The sequence below is a fragment of the Haemaphysalis longicornis genome, unplaced genomic scaffold (genome assembly GCF_048455015.1).
Source record: "Haemaphysalis longicornis isolate Haplotype H1 unplaced genomic scaffold, Haemaphysalis longicornis Haplotype H1 scaffold_9, whole genome shotgun sequence".
In the NCBI taxonomy this organism is placed as follows: domain Eukaryota; kingdom Metazoa; phylum Arthropoda; class Arachnida; order Ixodida; family Ixodidae; genus Haemaphysalis; species Haemaphysalis longicornis.
The window spans coordinates 160,298,983-160,319,884 of NW_027526460.1; the positions used below are offsets into that span (position 1 = coordinate 160,298,983).

Genomic DNA, 20,902 nt, shown 5'->3' on the forward strand with positions numbered 1-20,902 from the left:
TGTTGTGGGAGTTAGGTTGAACCTATGGTTGAACGCACGCCAGCACGCTTTCCATCATTCGTATCAAGTCTGTGGTGACTGCACACATGCGCTGGCTAGAACGCGCAACTAGAACACATTATTTTGCGGCTCTATTAGCTCTACTTGCAATCATTTTAGTTAATATTTAGTTAATAGTTAACATACTGTGTGCTTACAAAACGGCTAGACGTCGCTATTATGGCTGCGGTAAAACACCGTCTGTCAGGGAAAACATCCGCTTGCAGCGCCCAAACGGCGCGCAATGCACGTCAAATCAACGATGGGAGGGTTCACTAAACTTTAGCATGGGCTGGGCCTGGGCCTAACGGCGCTAACGGTTGGACGCTGCCACTCCTGAGTGCGAATTTTGCGCAGCAGGCGTACGTGCATAGCCTCCTATCCTACTATAAAGGAGGCTATGGTACGTGACTGCCTGACAAAGCGCAGTTCTTAGTGGTAGCTCACGTAGGGCTGTGTAGCCAGTCGCGGCCTCACCGTGCGTGAACGAAGTGGTGTGCGTGCCTGCCAAACCCCCGGGATATCGCAAGGTTCTGCGGAAACATCTCTCTTGGCCCTACAGCTGCTACAGAAAAGGTCTGTCTGGATAACCTCGCTCGTGGTACTTAGCGCTCCCTCTCACTTGCGGTTCGTGGGCGCGGCCTTCGGGGCCACCGAACAGAAGGGTATTGCCAAGCTGCGTTACTCCGGTCTGGTTGAGATTCGTCAGACGGCTCAAATGCTTGCCGAGAGAGAGAGAGAGAGAGAAATGATTTGGTGAAAGAAAAGGAAAGGAAAGTGCACTGGGGATATTATTGGGCTCGGTAGGGAGCTCACCTGCATGCAACCCAGTGCGGTGGAGGGGGAACAGGGGATAAAAGACTTGGGAGGAGGTTAGGGGTGGAATAGACAAGACGTGAAAGGAAAAGACAGGAAGAAAAGAAAGAGGGAGAGAAGAGAGAAAGAGAGAAAAAAAGGGGGGGGGGGAGCAATACCTAGGCGACAGCAGCACGAGTGTTCGGCGCGAGTGTTTGTTCAGTAGCCTCAGCTACAGGCGCTGGGTAAGTTCGGTGGCCTCGAGAAATGCCAGGAGGTGGCTGAACACTTCGTAACGGGAGCTGGCAGGACCTGTCGGGAACAGCAGGTCCTGTAGGTTGTGTCTGGAGTGCAGCCTGCAGCACTGCTCTGTGTGCTGCGTGCTGGGGGCAGGACAGGAGCAGGTGCTCCAGCGTCTCGGGTTCGGGGAAGTCAGCACAGGCGGGGGAGGCACGTCGTCCTTGGTGATGCAGCAGGGCTGCCACCTTGCAACAGTTGAGGCGCATCCGGAACAGCAGGCTCCGGGCATCCCTGGTGAGGCGTCCAGGCAGAACGGGCGGGGCCTGGCCGGAAACTACTCGGGGGTCCGGGTGTGTGGCCAGGGCCATTCGGGCCAGGATTTGGCGTGGGGCGTCAAACGCCATCACATCCTGGGAGGCGGGGGTCCCTGGCTGGTGGGCACCCTTGGCCAGAGCGTCGGCCGCCTCATTGCCCGGAATGCCCATGTGGGCCGGCAGCCAGTGTAGCTGCACGGTGCAGCCGCGAGAGGCCACCGCTTGCAGCTTGACCGCCAGCAACCACTCCACGTGGCCACTGGAGCTGCCCGGGAGTCCGTGAAGACGAGGGCCTTGCAGTCTGGGCCTGCCCGCTCGAGCAGCAGGTCCGCAGCCAGGTGCAGGCTGGCCAGTTCCGCAGTGGTGGACGAGGCTGGGAAGGGCAGGCGGCACACCCGGATGGCGCCCAGTGCCAGGGCAGTGCAGGCGGCTGCCGCGTTTCCTGTGCGGGGGAGCACCGACCCGTCCGTGAAGACGTGGAGGCTGGCGTTGTTCTCCAGCAGGGCGGCCACCTCCTGGTAGATGGCCTGGTGCGGAGTGGTCCTCTTGCTGTGCACCCCAGGCAGCTTGGTGTTGATGTCTAGGGCCTCTCCTGTGCTGGGCAGTGGAAGCTCCAGAGGGGGTCGCTGAGGCACCACAATGTCCTCTTCGTAGGTGTGCAGCAGCATGCCTATCCGCGAGTTCGGACGGCCACGGAACTGGTGCAGCAATGCGGCCCCGTCTGGACTCTTCTGCAGGCGGTCAATGTGGCGCAGGCCCGCCTGGAAGGCTCGTAGCTCGATTGGCCAAGTGGCTGCCTCGGTGTACGTGGCCGCCTCAGGAGATCGGCGTGGGGGGCCCAGACAGAGCCGGATGGCCCGGCGTTGGTCGAGCTCCAGCGCCTTCCACCGCAGTTGCTTCAGGTTGGTGAGGGGCAGCGCGTACAGCCCAGCCGAGGAGGCCATGCTGTGGAAGATGCGCTGCGCAACCTGGTGGGAGCAGCCGTTGCCTCGTGCCAGCAGCATCCGCACGCCCTGCTGCACCGCCGCAGTGCGCTGCCGTAGTGCCTACACAGGTGGTAGCAATGACAGCCGGGAGTAAATAGCAGCCCCAGGTATTTCACCTGGCGCTGCCATGGGAGTCGCTGGCCATTGAGGGTGATGGGTGGCGTTGCCCTGCGGGCCCCGGTGCCTCTTGGGTGCACCATCATGGCCTGCGTTTTGGCCTCCGAGAGCTGCAGGCCACGGCTTGACAGGAAAGCAGCCACTGCTCCCAGCGCCTCCTGCAGGCACGCCCTCACGTGCTTGCCCAATCTGGTAGGCCCGTGTGTCCAGATGGCGACGTCGTAATGCTTAAAGGAGCCATGAAGAGAAAACACAAGTTTGGTTCATTCAAAAGATTGTCTCGTTAGAATCATACTGACACCACTTTTAACGTAAACTTCGCTCAAATAAGCTACATAATTAGGAAAAACGGGAATGGTCATGCGACCCACCAGCTCATTTCCCGCAACAGAACCTATGATGTCACATGAGCTAAGCTCTGCGATTGGCGGAGGCTGGCAGAAGCAGACGCAAATTAGGTAGAGCTTACAAACTAGACGAACGAGCGATTTGCGCTTAAATTTAGGGCACATTCTTTACAAAGCAATAAGAATGATGGGATAAACAGTGGAAGTTATGAAAGCACATGTAAACATAGAAGTACTATGCGTTCTGCTGTTCGTACTGCGCACAGCATGCTTGGTTTAGCTGCACAGCACTACGGGGCTTGGGGTTGTCTCAGACAACACTGGCCGATTGACGCAAGCAACGGTGTCTTACGTGACCCCATTTGTCGAGCGAGCACTGTTTCAGGGAACGAATATTTTCTCCCAGAACAAAAACAAGCCAGGTTTAAATGCGGGCAAAAACAAACCAAACGCTTGCCACGGTATGGTGGCGCCATCTAGGTTACGGAACGTAAAGAAACGCGGGAACAAACCAACACCGCTATACAGGATGGAGACAATCTTTGAATGGTCCCGTGCCGCCGCAATTGGGCCAACGGGCTCAACGCGTTATTCTTTTCGTTTCCCACGAGACCTAGCAACGCGAAACAGACAATATGATTCAAACTTCTTCAGTAAACCGCGTTGCGGCGATAATTTTAGCGCGGTTTTGACACAATGACTTGCTTCGGCGGCGAGCGAGCAACCGAAAATCGCGGCGCCAGCGTATACGTGTCTCTACCCTGTACGGCGGATGCGTGAATGAAGGTACTCTAGGCTGCAGAGCGGTCGGTTCCTGTGATGTCATTTGGGACCACGAAAACGCACGATTGAGCGGGAAAATCAAAATTTTAACCTAAATTGTTTATTTCTGAGTGAATAAAGCACCGTTTGTATCCGGACAAGCCCTGGGGGCACTATAAAACACGAAATCTTTCGAATAAAACCAACTTGCATTTTCTCTTCATGGCTCCTTTAATGGAGTGCCGTTTTTGCACGCAGCGCTGTACGCGCATGTTACACTGTCGTCAGACAGATCTTTATTTCGGATTGATTTGACGCTCACCGTACAAAAATGACCACTTGCGGAATCAGCACTAGGCTGCCTGGTCCGAATCCTTTCAGGGGGTTCCTCCCTATTTGGATTTGTTCAATATAGGCGTTGGCGGTGGTTGTGGTGCGGGACTTTCGACGTCAAACCTCTCCTTGTAAAACAACAAAGTATCGGCAATAGCTTTTGCATGCCTAGCTGCCGCAGCGCCGTAGCCTAATCTCGCTGGTCACGCCGGTGGCTATCAGCAGGCTGCGCTGCACGTATCGAAAGCCACGCTTTCGTGCGCTGTTAACAGTTTTGACCTCTGTACGCGTGCTCGTTTACACCTCCTAGGAAAGCCTTCACATCCTGCTTTCCTGACAGGTGTAAACGTGCATGCGTGCTGGGACCGTCGGTTACCCCCTAAAGTGATTCGGACCAGAGAGCCTAGCGCTGGTTCCGCGTGTGGTTATTTCTGCAAGATAAACGTCAAATTACACGCTCTTTTGTCGCAATGACACTTGCGCACGTCCGTACTTGCTGAAACATTATGTAGGCAAGAATGCACGGAATTCCCTGCAGAACTGGGATCTATGCTTACAACCTAGGACGTACGCTTGTGCAGATGCATGTGTTTCGTACGGGTCTAGGCCCACTCGTCACAAGTCCACTCGTCATAGGCCAACTCATCGCAGGTAAACTGGTCAGGAAGGCCAACTTGTCACAGGGCATTTTGTGCGAGGAATTCTCTTGTTGGCGAAATATTTGTCACGTGGAAAACTCGATTAAGAGCATGTTTTGGAACATCAAAGTGATGTTACCGACTCCTATCCGTCGCCTTTTAAAGAACGGTACAGGCGAGTGCAGGGACGACAGGAGCCACACCTAGTGCTTATTCCGGCAAATCTTCTCCCTTGCAATAGGCTCCGTGCGCTGGTATGGTGGCGACACAAGCGCCTGAACAACTAGCGCCTATCTACGGCCACTGGGGGCATTTATCGGATGTTGTGGTCGCCGCTTGCGCCCTTCCCCGTACGCCAGTGCTACGCTCCGATGACTGCTCAAACCAGCGCGCTCGTTTTAACGGTTGTAGAGAGGTGGGAAATATTGGCTCGTTTTGTTTTTTGTCTAAGAAAACCTCCAAACGCGGTCGCAAGCTACACGCCGCAAACGATGTTTACTGCGTCCGGGAGGAGCAAGCGAACGCGACGGACCCGTCCGATGTTTCCAGCAATGGCGTTGGGAACATAACAGGCGTGACCCTGGCTTGCGACTTTTAGTCAAAGTCGGATACAGTGAGTGGTCATGAGTTCTGTTTTAAACACGCGGCTCACGCATCTCTGCACTTCATTATGAGTTCAGTGAGTCTAAGCGAGGTAGGCGGGGAAGCTGCACGTGCAAGGCCGGTTGCCACGGCTTGTGTAAACATGCTGATGCAGTTGCTATGTTCGTCAACTCATAACGGTGAGCACCGGGCAGCTATTGCCACATTTTAGCGCCGGTATCAACGCCGGTGTTCCAGCTCTGTCGGAATCAGCGAAATGTTATTCGTATAGAGTTGGCCGCAATATCTGCGTCAAAGCAGCGGCCGAGGCCGCACGGGCAGATGCTCCGCGCGTACACCTAGGAAAGGGTAAGCAGCGATGAGCACCATAAAACAGAAGAGGAATAAACGATACATATTGCTAAAGCATAAGCAACACGTAATGCTAAAATGCCGGGGAGGCATAAGCTCAGCGACAAAAGACAAAAAAAAAAAAAGAAAATGACCGACACTGTCACTGCTTCAAGATTAATGGCCCATTCGTTTAGCTGCGGTGGTTGCCTGTGGGATCACTGCAGTTTCGTGTCAACCGTTACGCTGCGTCATATTCCGTAGCACTCAGGTAAAATTGCTGGGGTGTATGCTGGCACGCTAAATTGTTCCCTATGAAGTTCACATTGCCTATGCAAGTTTCGCCGGCTGTCGCAGGTCCCCTGCGAAGTTGATAGCGGGTGTGCACAGAAACAAGATCATAGAGCATAAGCCACATTCACACAAAAGAGCGCAATGAACGCTTGTGGCCAGAAGTCGATCGGCGTTGTTCGCATTGCTCGTCGAACTGTGCGGGTTCATCGCTGTCGCCTTTCCGCTTAATTTCAAGGGAACCGAGATAAACTATTTTTTCGTCAGCCTTCTCGCGGCCTTTTTAAAATGTTGCGGGAGCCGTAGACCCAGCAATACATACAGAAATACGCACTACTAGCTCTACTTTTTCACAACGACTGCGGAATCTCCGCCCTGTGCAGCCGCTCCTTCGGGCTGACCAACATCCGATTTCTGACGGCGCTGCTGCTCGGCGGCGCTGCGGTCGCGCTCGAAACACCAGCGCACGGAGCCTATAACAACCAACCTCCACCCCCAAACGGAAAAATTGGCTACGGCCCAGGGCGAGTGTGCCCGAATTTTTTGTGGAAGAAGTTAGGTTAATATACCGTCACACCTCATTAATTATGTTAAAAGTATAATTGGAATCAAACGTATATCACATGTCGTGCTTTTACACCTTGATGCTTCTTTTTTGAGGGGTCACGTGATTTGACCATAGACCATTCTTCCTGGCTCTTTAAAGCCAGTGCTTTGTTTGCACTGTTGCAGAGCAATGAAATCCAAGCGACAAAAAAGAAATCCGGACGACAAAAACGAGCATATTTTCTGCGCCCAAACTTACATTGCTCAAGGCTGTTTTCGAAACAAGTGTGTTGTCCCCCCCCCCCCCCTGAACAGCGCTTGAGCTGTGTTTAAAGGGTTCAAACATGTGCAGGTCACATCATGACGAGGTCACGAAGACCTCTCAGAGTACCACCCTGCCCAATTACAGCTGTAACTTAGTGCCATTGTCTGTACCAGCTAAGTACCCAACCTCAACGCCCCTGTATGATCAGCCCTTCAAAGCAGTCCAGGTCACGCTGACTTCTCCACCACCCTGCCTTCCCCAAAGAAAAAAAAAGAAGCAGCGCTCCAGGGCATTATACACGCGTTCAGGTGACACAGACCTCCCCACGCCCTCCTAAACAGCTGCAGCGAGTATAATACTTTTGAAACCAGCCTCAGAACTGCTTTCAATGCCAATTTCCGGTCAGTGCTTCGAGTCTTTTGTTCACACGGTCGGGATGAGACGAAATCCCTGGGATGAAAAGGCACCTTGTCCGAGAGTTTCTATCTCGATATGGTGTTGTACAAAAAGGCCGGTGTGACAAGTAGGCCTATGACGAGTTCTCCGGTGACGAGTGGGCTTGTGACAAGTGGGCTCATTCCCGTTTCGTACGCGCTCGCTGTGATAAACACATCGATGCTGGGCACTGTGATAAAAAAAAGCGAAGCCTTGACAAAGAGTAGCTCAGCGCTCTCTCCTGCGGGGTCAGACTTGCGGTCACCTGTGCCCCACACGGGTTTCTGTTGCACGTGCGTGCGTCTGTATGCTTCCCGTCATTTGTGTCTAGTGTGTGGCATAATTCGAAGTACTGACAGGCGCGCGTACGTGCGCCTCAAGTACTTTGAATTACGGTACCTTTCTACTTTGGGGCTCTAATTTCAACCATGCTGTTTCTTAGTGAGTACTCAGTAACAAACTTTCTCCTTACAAAGTGACTGGACGAGTTAACTTTTTTCTTCCACCACGTTCAAAACTGCCGCACAGAAGCCACACGAACATACGCCTGGAGCGCCGCTGGTCTCGAGCGGCATAGGTGACCGGCAAAAACCCCAAAGGCTTATGGGTACATTGTCTGCTCCCGCGGAGCCCCGCTACTTCAGGTTCGAGAGCTCTCCTGGCCTCCCGTAGGCTGGCCGCTTTCACGCGCGCGTGTGCTCGTTGTTTATCTGTTTCCACCTAAAAAATAAACGTTCATGCATCGCACATTCAATGAATAACAACGATGAATCCTATTAGGGACTCCTCTGAAAGGTAAGCACTCTGTGACAAATAAACAACACGCACAGGCGCGTGAAAGCCGCCGGCGTACGGGAGGCCAGCCGAGATCTCGAACCGGAAGTTACGGGAGCAGACGACGTACCCCTGGGCCTTTGCGCTTTTTACCGGTCACCTATTCCAACTCGCGTGAAATCAACCGACTCAACCATGGGAGGGTTTACAAGACAAGAGCGTGCGTTAGACACAGCCACCGCGTTTTGCTGAGGTGAAATGTTTGTGCTGCAGTATTGCATAGTTCTGCTGTGCATCCCGTAGTAGTGGGCAGTGTTTTATAGCTGGCGATCGTGCATGTGTGAGCATCGTCTGTGTGGGAAGGCGGAGCTCAGAAAAGTTGCTAATGCGTGTGCATTTTGCTCGTAGGGCTTCGTCACCTGTCGTGCCACCAACGTGCAAGGGCAAAGCGCTGTGTGTGGTTGTCAACACGGCCGGGCATCTCGTGAGCGTCTGCAGAATTATCTCCCTGGGCTGCCGCATTCGCACATGAACAGGTCTGTCTTTCCTTGCTCGTGGTGTTTGTCATGTCTTTTGCCATGCGGTCGGTCCCGAACCTTTGTTCCCGTCATCCGGTGTGCACTGCTTCTCAGCTCGGCTGGCTTCATCAAGTGAACGGGTATCTGTCGCTGCCCTGACTGGCACTGTTCAGCCACGGTTGCGTTTGATCGTGTCTGTAGTAGAGTGGAGGGACGTACTCGGGATCAATTTGAAGGTCATCACGGAAGCCCCAACCAAGCAAGACAACAGCGCCATTCCCATACCTGCCAGGTTTCCCGAATTTTCCGGGAGACTCCCGAACTGTCATGGTTTTATACGATTGTACGACCGAAACAAAAATCTCCCGAAAACGCACCCGTCTTTGGCCAAATCTTTTTCCCAGTCTGGCCACAATGCGCCGGACGTATACCTGAACCCGACACCAATCGGCATCGTTATCAGTGAAGTGCTTAAAAAGTGTAGTCGGCCATGCGCAGACGGTGCACCTGTTTGTCCCATTGTTAGTTTACTGTTGATGGAAGCGCAGCGCCACCGTCGCTTTCATTTACGCACGAGCACGGCCGTTCTGGATGGCAGTTCTGAAGATTTAGCAAGTCTCCAGTTGTGTAGCTTGTTGTTAGTTCAGACGAAAGAACAAAACAGTTCAGTTCCTGCTGTTTTGTATTGCGCTTGCAGTACTATTTCCAGGACTTTCTTAAAGGGGCGGCGGCAGCCACGTCGAACACTTAAGTGGTGTAGCTTGTTGGTAGTTTGGACAAAGAAACCGTGTATTTCCTGCTATGTTGTAAGTAGATAAAAAAAGTCTGTAAGGTTACCCATTCTGTTGTTGCTACACCCCCCCGGTCAGATCTCCCTAATGCCATCCCGGCAAACCTGGCAGGTATGCATTCCCTTCATTTTGTCGTGTCAAGTGCACCCCCGGAGAGGGGAGACATCAAAATCCCCTGAAAAAGGAAAGAAAAGAACAAAGAAACAGCCATTTGAAGTGTGCGCTAGAAGCGCACCAATGAACGAACGCCGCGCATAAACCCCGAGGCATCGTGGTCAAATATGGCAGCAGACTGGTAAGCCCATCAGAACACTGCGCAGGAGACCAGTGGCAACCATATATGGACACAAAAAGGCAAGGAGCCAATGAGTGTGCCGCAATCAAGCCCAGAGGGGCTATAGGCCGGGCGCCCAAGGAGCAGGGGGATGCAAGAAACCAGGAGGCGGAAGGAGCTTGTGACCTTCAAGGAATGAGCCAGGGGGACGCAGCCAGGCCACTGACTATGCCTACCAAGACTGGGCGGGAGCGGGCCGACTTCGCATTGGCGGCGGCATCCTAGGTCCACCACGAACCTGTGTCTTCGTGGCCCCAGTGCCGGTGGTCAGGCACCTGTGGCCAATGGCCACGCTCTTTGACCTTCGCTTCGACAGCCCCAAAGGTCTTCGTTCATGCCGAGACCTACCTGGGACCTCCAGCGGCAGCAACTACCAGGGGGTAGCCACCGAGGAAACTTCAGGATGCACGGAGCCCATGCCACCCAAGGAACGATCGAGCGTATCGAACGCCGGCATCAACGAGATGATGACGGCTGCCCCCGAGTTGCGGCAACGCAAGGGTGCGACACGTCAGGGCCGACGGCTGGGGTAGATTAGGTACACATTCATAGGACACAACTAGGGAGTTGTTGTAGAGAGGCCACTAAGAACGTGATGGATTGAGTGTATTTGAAGTAAGGGTGTAGGACTTCTTGTAGAAACTTGAATTTTGATTTGAATTGTATTTTGAGATTTTTAGTTGTGGGTTTGAGTGTTTATTGGTTGAGTGCAATTGATTTATTAACTCTTTCGTTACGGCGGAAAAACGGCCGATTTTAAGTGCTTCCACAAAACGTTTTTTTTTCTCTTGAGCTACTGGACACACGTAGCCTTGCTATGCATGAAATTGTAGCTTATAGATTGCTCTTCCAAACACAAACGAGCAGTTTTGTTAAAGGTACAATTACTTACAGTTTATTCGTCAAGTAATCAGAAAAAAGCCCCCAAGAAAAGTATACGAAAACACAAATCGGCACTTTTACCGAGACTAAAAATTATTTCAGGTATCTTAAGATATACAAATTGTTCCTACGTTCCTTGGCTATGATTCAATATATAACTCAACAGTGTACACCAAGTTTTGGCTTTTTGAGGGCCCGTCAACCTAGCGCAACTGACGGCTGTGCCACACCGCGAGGGCACTCAAGGGTGAGTGAGTCTCTGTAAAACGTGCATCCAAATACCGTACTTACCCGATTCTAACGCGCCCTTTTTTTCCGGAAAAATAGGTCGAAAAATCGCATGCATGGGATACGAAACCGAAACCGAAACAGTGGAAATTTTGTCCCACCCATCGCCATCTCGAAGTCGGCCCAGGCGTCACTGCACCACGTGACCCCACCTCGCCGCCGCCGTATGGGACGCCGCGCACTCTTCAATTTCGTCTGCTCAAAACTGCTCTGCGGCTCGTTGTCGCGAAGCCTGCTATATGTTGTTTTTTTTCCCACGGCTTTTGTCTTCCGCACGTACGCGGCGCTCCTGCCTGCACGCGGGCATGAGATCGCCGAGCAGACAAATGCTGGAAGGACGGGAAAAAGCTACCGCCAACGAAACACGCGAGATGCGCCGGAGTCGGAGACCGCCGCCGCCGCCGGCCCACCCGACCATGGAGGTCACGTGCTGGGCCGACTACGGCGGCTTGAGAAAGGGAAACGGCGGAGGGAGCGGCTTCAACGGAGCTGGGCTTGCGAAGGCTAGCTGCATGGCGTCATGCCGTCTCCTAACTTTTTCTTCCTCCATGTTTAGCAACGATTTTTCGGACGCAGGAAGCATAGGCGCCTAGGCTTTTCTATCGGCGTTCACACAAATCGTCAAATCGTTCCACTTGCGCGCTTGATAACAGCAATGGCACCAGCGGCTCTCACGCGTTCAAAACGAGCGGTCGGTTGAAGCGTGCGCCTCTGAAGAAGCTCGCGGGATGGGCGTGTGAGGCGTGGGCCACGATCCCATCGACCACGGTTGAACGTTAGTTCAGAAGTGTGGCATCGTGAACGTGCTTGGCGGCACCGAGGACGAGATGTTGCGGTCGGCGGAGAGCGACGAGGAGTGAGATGAGTGAGATTACTTCGGGAAATAAATCACCCGTTTCTCTCGCGTTTGTTTTTCTTGCTCACACAGTTCCGTTCGCGTTACAATCGGAGGTGCAAGTTTTTTAGTTTTTTTGTCAGGAAAATCGGGTGCGCGTTAGAATCGGGTAATTACGGTATACTCTTTTGTGTCCTCGCAAAAAATTCGTATCAGTTCGGTGGTAAAAAACAAGAAAAAAAAATGAGCGCTCTCGACAAGCGTCGCATCTGAACCCTGCAGCGCTAATCTGACACGAGCGCCAGGTTATCTTGAAGGTGATAGCGCGATACAGCGCGGTGCATTTGGCAAAATATCCCGGCCGTACGTTCTCGAGACCCTAAACACAAACTCAAAACCGCAGTCGTCAGATAAGAAGCACGTTTTGTTTATAAATACAGCGCGGAGTCACAACGAAATTACCTGCCAGCGCTTGTGGAAGTGCGAGGCACCTGAACCGGAGCTTCATCGTCCTAACTGAAATCTGAAGATCCCATATCATTGCTTGACCCCTGACTGCTGCTGGAATCAGAAAAATCAACAGCAGGAGCTGCCGAAATGCTTGCTACAGCAGTCCGACTGTGCGGAGCGCGGCGCGAACCCGACGCCATTTTTCCTCCTCCTCCCCTCCCCCTTCGGTTCAAATTGATTTAAAGATTTCTCAAGATCACTAGTTGAGTCTGAGGTTCCTGCCGCTCCAGGCACTGGTATGAATGGTGGCCGGCAAGAAGGTTGTAGTCCTTTGGAAATGCCTATGGCTAGTGAAAGTAGTTGGACAGTGAAGTGGGCAGCTCAGAGTCTGAGAATGTCAATGGTGCAGCCCTAAGTTGGTGCACCCCTGAGATTGTCAATGGGTGGTGCAGCCCTAGGGTGCAGCCGAGTACGAGTATTTCAAACCAGCTAGAACAGCACCGTCTGTCCGAGCTCTGGGACGTTGATGGAAAGCAAGAACGAGAGCAGTGCGAAAGGGATGCAGGAGAGGGGCTGGTAGCTGAGACTTAATGGCGCGAGAAAAAAAGCTCATTTTTGCAAAAGCCTGCGAAGCAAATGGGGTAAAGGAGACCGATGCCTAGGAAGGTTAGAGGGCGTGAGCGGAGGTGTGCGAAAAGAGATAGGGTAGCTGGGAAGTTTCTAGAGTCGGGGCACGTTACGAAGATGGCACGCAGACGATAACATAAGGCCTGTAAGACGAATGGATGGCTCCGTAACCAGCCCCCCAGCCAAGCTCCCCAACCAACTACATAGGAGAGTGCCGCCAGCGCATTCGTGCAAATGAGATAAAAACAAAGAGAGCGTGCGAGTCGAGCAAAATCCAGAGAAAGCGTGCAATAGGCAAGGACTGGAGACAGGGCTTGTGTCATAGGTCGGGGAGAAGAATGAATATTGATGAGTGTCAAAGCCGAGCCAACAGTATAGCCAAGGGTGCTGAGTGGTTGAGGGGGAAGAAGGTTAAGATGAAGGCAAAAATCAACAAACCTGATGGAACACGGAGCTTAGTTGGACAGAAATAGGGCCCATAACGGTTACAAATAAGTTGTGTATTGTGGCACAGCATAAATATTGTGGTGTAGTGAAAAGGCAAGGTTGGAGCAAATCTATATAATAGAGAGATGAATTAGTGAGTGACGAAGTTCGGATTGAGACATACCTAGTTCTGTTGAATATTAGATCATTGATGTGTTTGATTTGATGATGTGCTCAAGTAGATTGTATGAGTAGGTTGGTGTAAATACTTGAAGTGCAGGGCTTCCATTCTTGCGCCAAATGCGCCAATTTGCGCCAAGACAAATTCTCTGCTCCAAACTGATATAAACACAAAATATTGCGCCAGTGTGCTCCAAAATGACTGCCTGCATTTTTTTGTCTGTTGTTACCGCCCCCTGGCGGGTGTACCGAAACAGCGCGAGAATGGCGGGCCTTGTATGCTTGTAGGCGTTGCTCTTCGGCGCCATTTGTTGCATTTGTCACAGGTACCACTCGGTACACGTTTGGCTGAGTATCGCGTTAGGCCGGGTTCAGACTATTGTCGCAACAGTCGTAATATCTTTAAATAATGACGTCATTTCACGTCTCAGCCAACTGTACTGCATGAAACGCCGTTATTTTACGTCCATAGCGCACGATGTGGCGCATTGGCGGAATGGTTGCCCTGGGCGCTCCCTGTGACTCGCAGCTACTCAGTTCACGTGCGGTTGACATGTGTATTGTTGGAGGAACTGTTTGTGTAGCATAATTGCGGCCTCCTTACCGTGCGGTTGGACCCGGACAGCGGTCAGCGTGCACAGATGCAATGAAGAAAGTAAGCCTTTGTGAATGATATGTGCGCAACCTTAGTGCGAAAGCTTATACCGCTGTCAAGCGCGAAGTCATTCCGAGTGCACCTGTCACAATTAAGGCACGTGCGAATGACACTCACCAAAAACGCGCACTCATATGTATATCGGCTTCGTGCTCATTTCGTTTAGTCCCGCCCGTCGAGTAGCCTAGTCAAGTCTGGTGTGACTAGGAGGAACATGGATGATGTTGTATGTGTCCAGGTGCTACTTTCTGAGGCTGATTCTAGCCTTGCCGAGAACATGGCCAAGCTGGCAGCTGTCAATGAAGAATTGCAGAAGCTCTAGAATGCGGTGCAGTGGGGTCATCAGTTTCATTTCAAATAAACAAGTTGTAATCATCTTGTGACTGTGTTCAGTGTCCTAATTTTAGACATTTACTAGTTTTTCTTTGGTAGCATTTCATTCTTGATGCAACGCATTGTTACTTGCGATTTCCCTCCCAAAAAACCCTCCTATATGTCTCTATACAATTAATAATTTATTGCTCCAAAGTGCTCCAAAACTTGTATTTGGCTGCTCCAAAAGTGATCCAAAACCTAAATATTTGTGCTCCAAAAATTGCTCCAAATTGCAATTAGTCAGTAGCACCCCTGGAAGTGGAGCCACACATGAGGTAGTTGCGAAATGTGCATTAAGAGTGGGTGTTTGTTGAAGAAATGGTGAAGTCTATGGGTAAAAAATGGTAACGATTTGAGGACAGGAGTGAACCAGAGAAAAGTGTGAAAAAAAGGGAAGGTGAAGTGAAGTCTGAAGTGAAACGTGCGCTGAGAGAATTGAGCAGGGGTTGTGGAACAGGGCATCAGTGGCCAAGCTGAACCAGTTTTTTTTAATAATTGTTTTTATTGTCACGTGAACGGATGCTGGGGTTTTCTTGACAAGCTCAGAGAGATGGATACAGGAAAGCCATTGACGGGTTTGACAAAACACATTTAATGCACCAGAAAAAAACCCTCAAGCAGACCACTTAATAAATCAGTTGCACTCAACCAATAAACACTGAAATCCCTAACTAAAAATCCCAAAATACAATTGAAATCAAAATTCAAAAGTCTGTACAATAAAGTCCTATACCATTAGTTCAAATACACTAAATTCATCACCTTCTAGTGATCTCCACAACCACAACTCTATAGTTTCGTCCTATGAATTCGTCCCTATTGGACTGGCCTAAGCCGGTCGTCGGCGCTGACGTGTCGCACCCTTGTTTGGCTGTGACTCAGTGGTAGCCGTCATGGTACTGTTGATGTCGGCGTTCGATGCGCTCGTGTCGTTCCTTGGGCGGCATGGGCTCCGTGCATCCTGAAGTTTCCTCAGTGGCTACCCCCTGGTAGTCGCTGCCTCTGGAGGTCCCAGGTAGGTCTCGGCATGAACGAAGCCCTTTGGGGCCGTCGAAGCGAAGGTCATCGGAGCGTGGACATTGGCCGCAGGTGCCCACTCCCGCCCAGGCTTGGTAGGCATATTAGGTGGCCTGGCCGCATCCCCCTGTCTCGTTCCTTGAAGCTCGGGCTCCTTCCGCCTCCTGGTTTTTTGCCTCCCCCTGCTTCTTGTGCACCCAGCTTTTAACCCCTCTGGGCTTTATCGTGGCACACTCTCATTGGCTCCTTGCATTTTCGTGTCCATATGTGGTCGCCACTGGTCTCCTGCACGGCGTTCTGATTGGCTGACCAGTGTGCTTCCACATTCGACTCTGATGTGTTGGGGTCTCAGCGTGGCGTTCGTTCACTGATGCGCTCCTGGCGCGCAGTTCTAATGACCGTTTCTTTGTTCCATTTTCTTTCCTTTTTCGGGGGATTTTGACGCCTTTCCTCACTGGAGGGGTTTCCTTAACACGACTTTTTTTCTTTTTTTTGATTCCCGAGGATGAAATATGATGCTACCCTCCCTCACCCATCGCCTCCTGTATTCTCTCAGTACCAAACGAATCTCCCGCTTTACAATTGCAATGAGTGGGACGTGCAATTTGGTACATGTCGTAAGGTGGGGCCGCGACATTAACTCTTTCTTTTAATGCGGGAAAAATCACCAATTTTTAAGGGTCCAAGGAAACATTTTGTTCTGCTGAAAGAATTGGTTTGGCATTAATTACGGGACTACAAAATGCAGATTATGTAACGTCCTTTCCAATAACAGCAGTTTTTTAAATGTTTTCAAACATCATTGTTGCGAAAAAAATATCACAACCAAACTTTTTGTCAAGAGGTCGAAGAAAATGAAAAACAAGGAGTTGTTTTAACAAACCACCGACAGCAGAAAAATTTTAACACAGTTCAACCTCGATATAACGAACCTTGATTTAATTCATTCATACACGAATTCATTTGAAGTCTTGCCTATCATGAAAGCACAATAGTATTCGAAGCAATAAATTCAAAAAATATAAATGAACAACAAGTGACACTTGTTTACCTTGAGCACACCAAATTTGAAAGCACTATTACACAAGTGTCAAGCTTGGCACAAACGGCCATCTTATCGGCTTGACTTCTCCAGAACTTGCACATTTGGACCTTGAGCCTCCTTGCACACGAAGCCAGCCAGTGAGCGGCTGGTTTCAGCGATAGCTTGAGTACCTATGGACGGGCAGCTGCTGGGTTCTCCTATTCACCAGGCCACCCACGAAAGTGGAGCTGCGCTCCCTGCATGCAGCGTGCATGGATCATTTTCGCGGGGTAGTAAAGTTTCTTGCACTGCCCCGTGAGAAAAATTGCAGAACAGGCTACATGCGAGGATGCCCTGCACTACCTGCCGATACTTGATTCGTGCACGCACTGACGCCGCTGACACTGCGTCGCTCGCATTATCATGGCATCCAAGTCAGCTACCTCGTTAGCCACGGCGCGAAGCGCTGGAAAACTGATCCGCACGTTTTACGCCAGAATCAAAACACAAGGCTTGGAATGCAAGTAGCGATTGGAACAAGTAGACAATGAATGCACGAGCATAAAGCCGGTGGCACGCGAATTGCAAGACAATAGGCCTCCTACGCTGCCCAGGGGGCGCTGCGCAAACGGCTTCCGGGCAGTACTTCCGGGTAGTACAAAGCTGCGCGGGTCCCATAGCATCCCGTGTTGACAGAAGCAAAATGAACTCGACGCTCCTGATTATTTTGCGACGTGGTCACCAGCTCATCCCCGACGCGTCCGATCTATTTCACCGATCGACTTGGCATTAGGGGAAAAAGCTTAGCAGCGCTAAACACGTTTACAGCGCCGACGAAAGTGCCGGGACCGTGACGGCGTCTGCTACTGGCAGGTTCACCGATCGATAGTCGTACGAATTCGTGAAATCTTAAGTGAAATTTCTAGTTTAAACTAATACTCTAGGTGACGAAGACTTCTCAAAAACAGCCGATCAAAAAAGAAGAGTGACACAATCGGCGATGATCGCGCTTTAAAAAGCCAGCGAGTCCGGCGGACCGCAGGCTCGCCTGCTGCGGTGCGCCGCTCTTCTGCGTACCTGCACACTATGCGTGCACTTTCATTAAACAGTGCTCGTTTGCGTCGCCGTTACAAATACATGGTGCAGCGTTAGCTTGCCGTTTTGTTGCGTGTCTCAGTGACAAAATGCCACGACCGTCAGAAGCGTGAAATCTGTTTTGCGATTCCGAAATTAGTGGCCGTAAAACAAAGTCGTCGGGCGAACTAAGAGGCCGCTCGCTTTCCTTGTTTGCTCTCACTTTACTTAATTACGCTCTTGCAGCATACATTCCCAGTTCGCACTTAATAGCCTAGAATGAGGGTCAGCAACGGCCGAGTTCCATGCAGCCGACACGGCGGAGGGCTGGACGGCAAATCGGGTGGGAGGAGGAGGGGGGCTTTGAATGCAAAGAGAAAAAAATCAGCGAATTTCTAATACTATTTGACAATAATCTGGCGAAGTGTAAAGATGGGGGGGGTGGGGGGGGGCAATTCAACTGGAGGACGCCAATTCTCTGTTCTTGTCTCACTGTCTAACTCCATTTGAAGTCAAAACTGGCGTGTCGGCGTTCAGATTCGTCGACCTCTGCACTAGAAAACCAACACAGTCAGTGATGATCGTATGTAAATATTCGGGGCCCCGAGCCGTGTATGCGGCTGTGTTATGTGATGTTATAGAAGTACACATCTCTGCAGGCAGCGGGCGTGTGATTTGGTGCATGTTTTGCGTCATAGGGCTTAATTTGTTTATTTGGTGCTATTGCCCCACCTACTCGCTAGTATACATGTACCCTGCCGTTCGTAAATCGTGCGGCGTAAAATGTTACGCAAGAATCATTTAGTTTGCGAAAATACGAAACAAAATTTCCACTCGTTTCAAAGGCGGTGCCAGGCCAGTGTCAGCTGAGTCGGCTGCGCAATTCTTGCGTTCGCTTGCATGCTCCCGCTGAAGCAACCTTTTGCAGTTACCTCAAGATATAGGATGAGCAGCGCTCCGTGTTTATGCTACTCGTGAACTTTCCTTTGTCGAACGCACGCAAGAAAAAAAAAAAAACTAACTGTCGTCAAACAGTTAAACCAACCGACCTGGCGATACTGTCCCACGCCGTGACTACCGCGACAGCTCGCTCAAAATAAAGCCGACAAATCGGCTTCTTTTAGCGGATATTATTTTGTTTAGCCTCTGCAACTACTTTAAGGGCTATTTCATACAGTATGCAGTCATTTAAACACGCCACAAAGCGCCACAACCAACTTTCACTCTAGCTTGTAATTGAAAACACATGAAGGGCGGCGAGGGTCGTCTGCTTTTGTACTACCCAGAGGCGTCGGCCACTAGGGGCGCTGCATGTCTCCAAAACTCCAGCGCAGGAGGCCTATATGGAGCTAGCAACATATTTAATGGCAACAAAAGGAGCACGGGAAAAAGCGGGGCGAAGCAGCTTGCCAAAATAGGATGCGTTAGGCTTACCAAGACTAGCAGCAGGAAGTTCACGAAAAATAGTCAATAAATAATTACAAACAATCCTCCCAACAAGAAAAAAGTGCCTCGACACAGCTTCTGTGCAAGGCGATAAGGACGTAATGTTGCGCAGGCTTGTGGTTGGAGCCACAGGCGGAATCCCACATGGCGCACACGCGCGCCGTCAAATAATGTCCTGAATTGTGCAAAAAAAAAATATTTAGTGACGTCACAGCAAGTCACGTGACAGTAGTTTAGTTTGACGTCACTTATGCGAGGCTGGAGCCACCGCGAGGGGGCTAGGTCTCGTGCCCCGCGCGGGGCACGAGACTTCCCCTTTTTTGTTAACACACGTCACTCGCGTGGGGCGCAGCAGCCAGTTTGGGGGGAATCGGCTCGGAAGCCCCGGGTTGCAACAGACGCAGCCAAAAAATTATTTGTTTGGCGTAACCGCAACATAAGAGGGCAGTACAAGCCTTTCCATAACAAAGAGAACCTAATGCATGGCATTTGTCCACACTCGTCCTAGTAAGCTGCTGGGTCACATGATCGAACTCAAGAGAAAAATAACAAAGAAAAGTGACTCTTTTGTTCATTGCAGTGCTGATTGAAGTCGAGCTTGACGAATGAGTGAATCGGCGACATCGGTACGCTGCGCGGTTTTCAGGCGTAGCGCTTCGCTACTCTTTTGTGTCATACACGGGATGGTCGCGGCCGTCTTTTTCTAGGCGCCGTGCAGTGAACAGAGGGCGACACTGAGCAGCGGCACCCAGCGCCGCCATCGGGGAATCAGAACAATACTGGGTCGGCCACCGCTCGCCAGCGTGCTCTGGTTTCAGTTGCGCTCCTGCTTGGCGGCACCGGATCAAATGTAGTATACGCAATTTTTAAGTTTTATATTAATTAAAACATGCCGCAGTAATTCTATATATATGCACTGGGCTAGGAATGGACTAAAGGACTCAACTGTTGACTGCACCGATGGAGGAGGGGGGCAAGCGATATTGACTTCCCAGTGCCACGCATAGCCAGAACGCAGGTGGACCATTTCATGCGCACGGTTTCACGTTTGCACATAGTTCTTTCAGCGAATTTGTGTTTCCGCTAGAAATCACAAATTAATTAGCTGTTCAAAGCATTGGAAAGAAGCCGTTTTGTTTGCATACTTGAAATCGGACCGCCGTGGTTTCGCGGTGTAGTGCGGTATGTACGCTGCGCTACGTGCTAGTAGCATCGACTTCAAAGCAAGTATAATTACATCAAATACGCAGGCTCCAATGTGGATTAGGCCGGTGGGAAGCATTCAGACCTGCGCACCAAGTGGCGGTGATTTTCGATTGATTGATTGTGCAGTTCAACTCGCCGACGCCGGACAGGGGATGAGGCGCCCCGTGGTGGAGGGATCGGGATTAATTTTGACCACCTTGGGATCTTTCACGTGGCCGGAATCTCGAACACACCAGTGTTTTCGTTTTCCGCCTCTATGGGAAAAGCGGCCGCTACGGCTGGGAAACGAGCCTGACGGTGATTTTCAATTTCACGTCTTGCTCGTTCCGCTGGTGCCAGTTTGTCCCACCCCTACGCGGCCTACCCAGTGTTGCGCGGGCGCACGGTAGATGGCACTGCGCTCGCTCGACAAACTTGACTGCACGGAGCCTATAACGTAGTGAACCCTCCTGTTATCAATTTTACCTGCCTTGGAGTGCCGTCTGGACCTGCGGCGCTGCAAGCGTATGTTACAGTGCCACCAATCTGACAGCCTACCCAGTGTTGCGCCCGCACAACACTGGGTAGGCCGCGCCGCACCGTCCTGGCCGGCCGCCTGCTTTAGGCACTATGCACGCGCCCTTGCAAAGGCGTCTTTCAAGTGGTTACGAGCGCTTAAGTTTGCAGAATACGCTGCAACGGCGACAGGATAGAGTACGTGGTATCAACCGAGAGGCTTTAAAAGAAAGAAAGCACAAAAGGAAAGCTACCGCCTTCGCTGCCCTGAATCGTCCGAGTTGGGAAGGCTGGTCACAGCCTCACTGGCAGCACATGTTTCCGTGAAATTTTCAGAAAATACAGCGGCGATGACTACCAAGCAGATTAAATGCTGCTGTCAAAGTGGAGTATACGGTTTGCCAGCTGTTAAGACTCGTGAGCTTACAATAAATATCCTCTCCTAGCGAATACCGTGCACATTG

The 20,902-nt window shown here is 51.2% G+C and overlaps 1 protein-coding gene across 4 annotated transcripts in view; it reads left to right on the forward strand.

Moving 5' to 3' along the window:
* The first annotated feature begins 342 nt into the window (after positions 1-342).
* The window catches only part of LOC144153064 (uncharacterized), a 44,437-nt gene continuing 23,877 nt past the window's right edge, over positions 343-20,902 (forward strand). For 2 of the 4 annotated variants that reach the window (XR_013319291.1, XR_013319292.1), the window contains exons 1-2: positions 343-615; positions 8,224-8,351. Coding sequence is in view for 1 of the 4 variants with exons in the window: in XM_077684711.1 (XP_077540837.1) it covers positions 2,528-2,683; positions 8,224-8,351 (284 nt within the window). In the remaining 3 variants the exon portion in view is untranslated. The other 2 variants (XR_013319293.1, XM_077684711.1) reach the window with 2 other exon arrangements.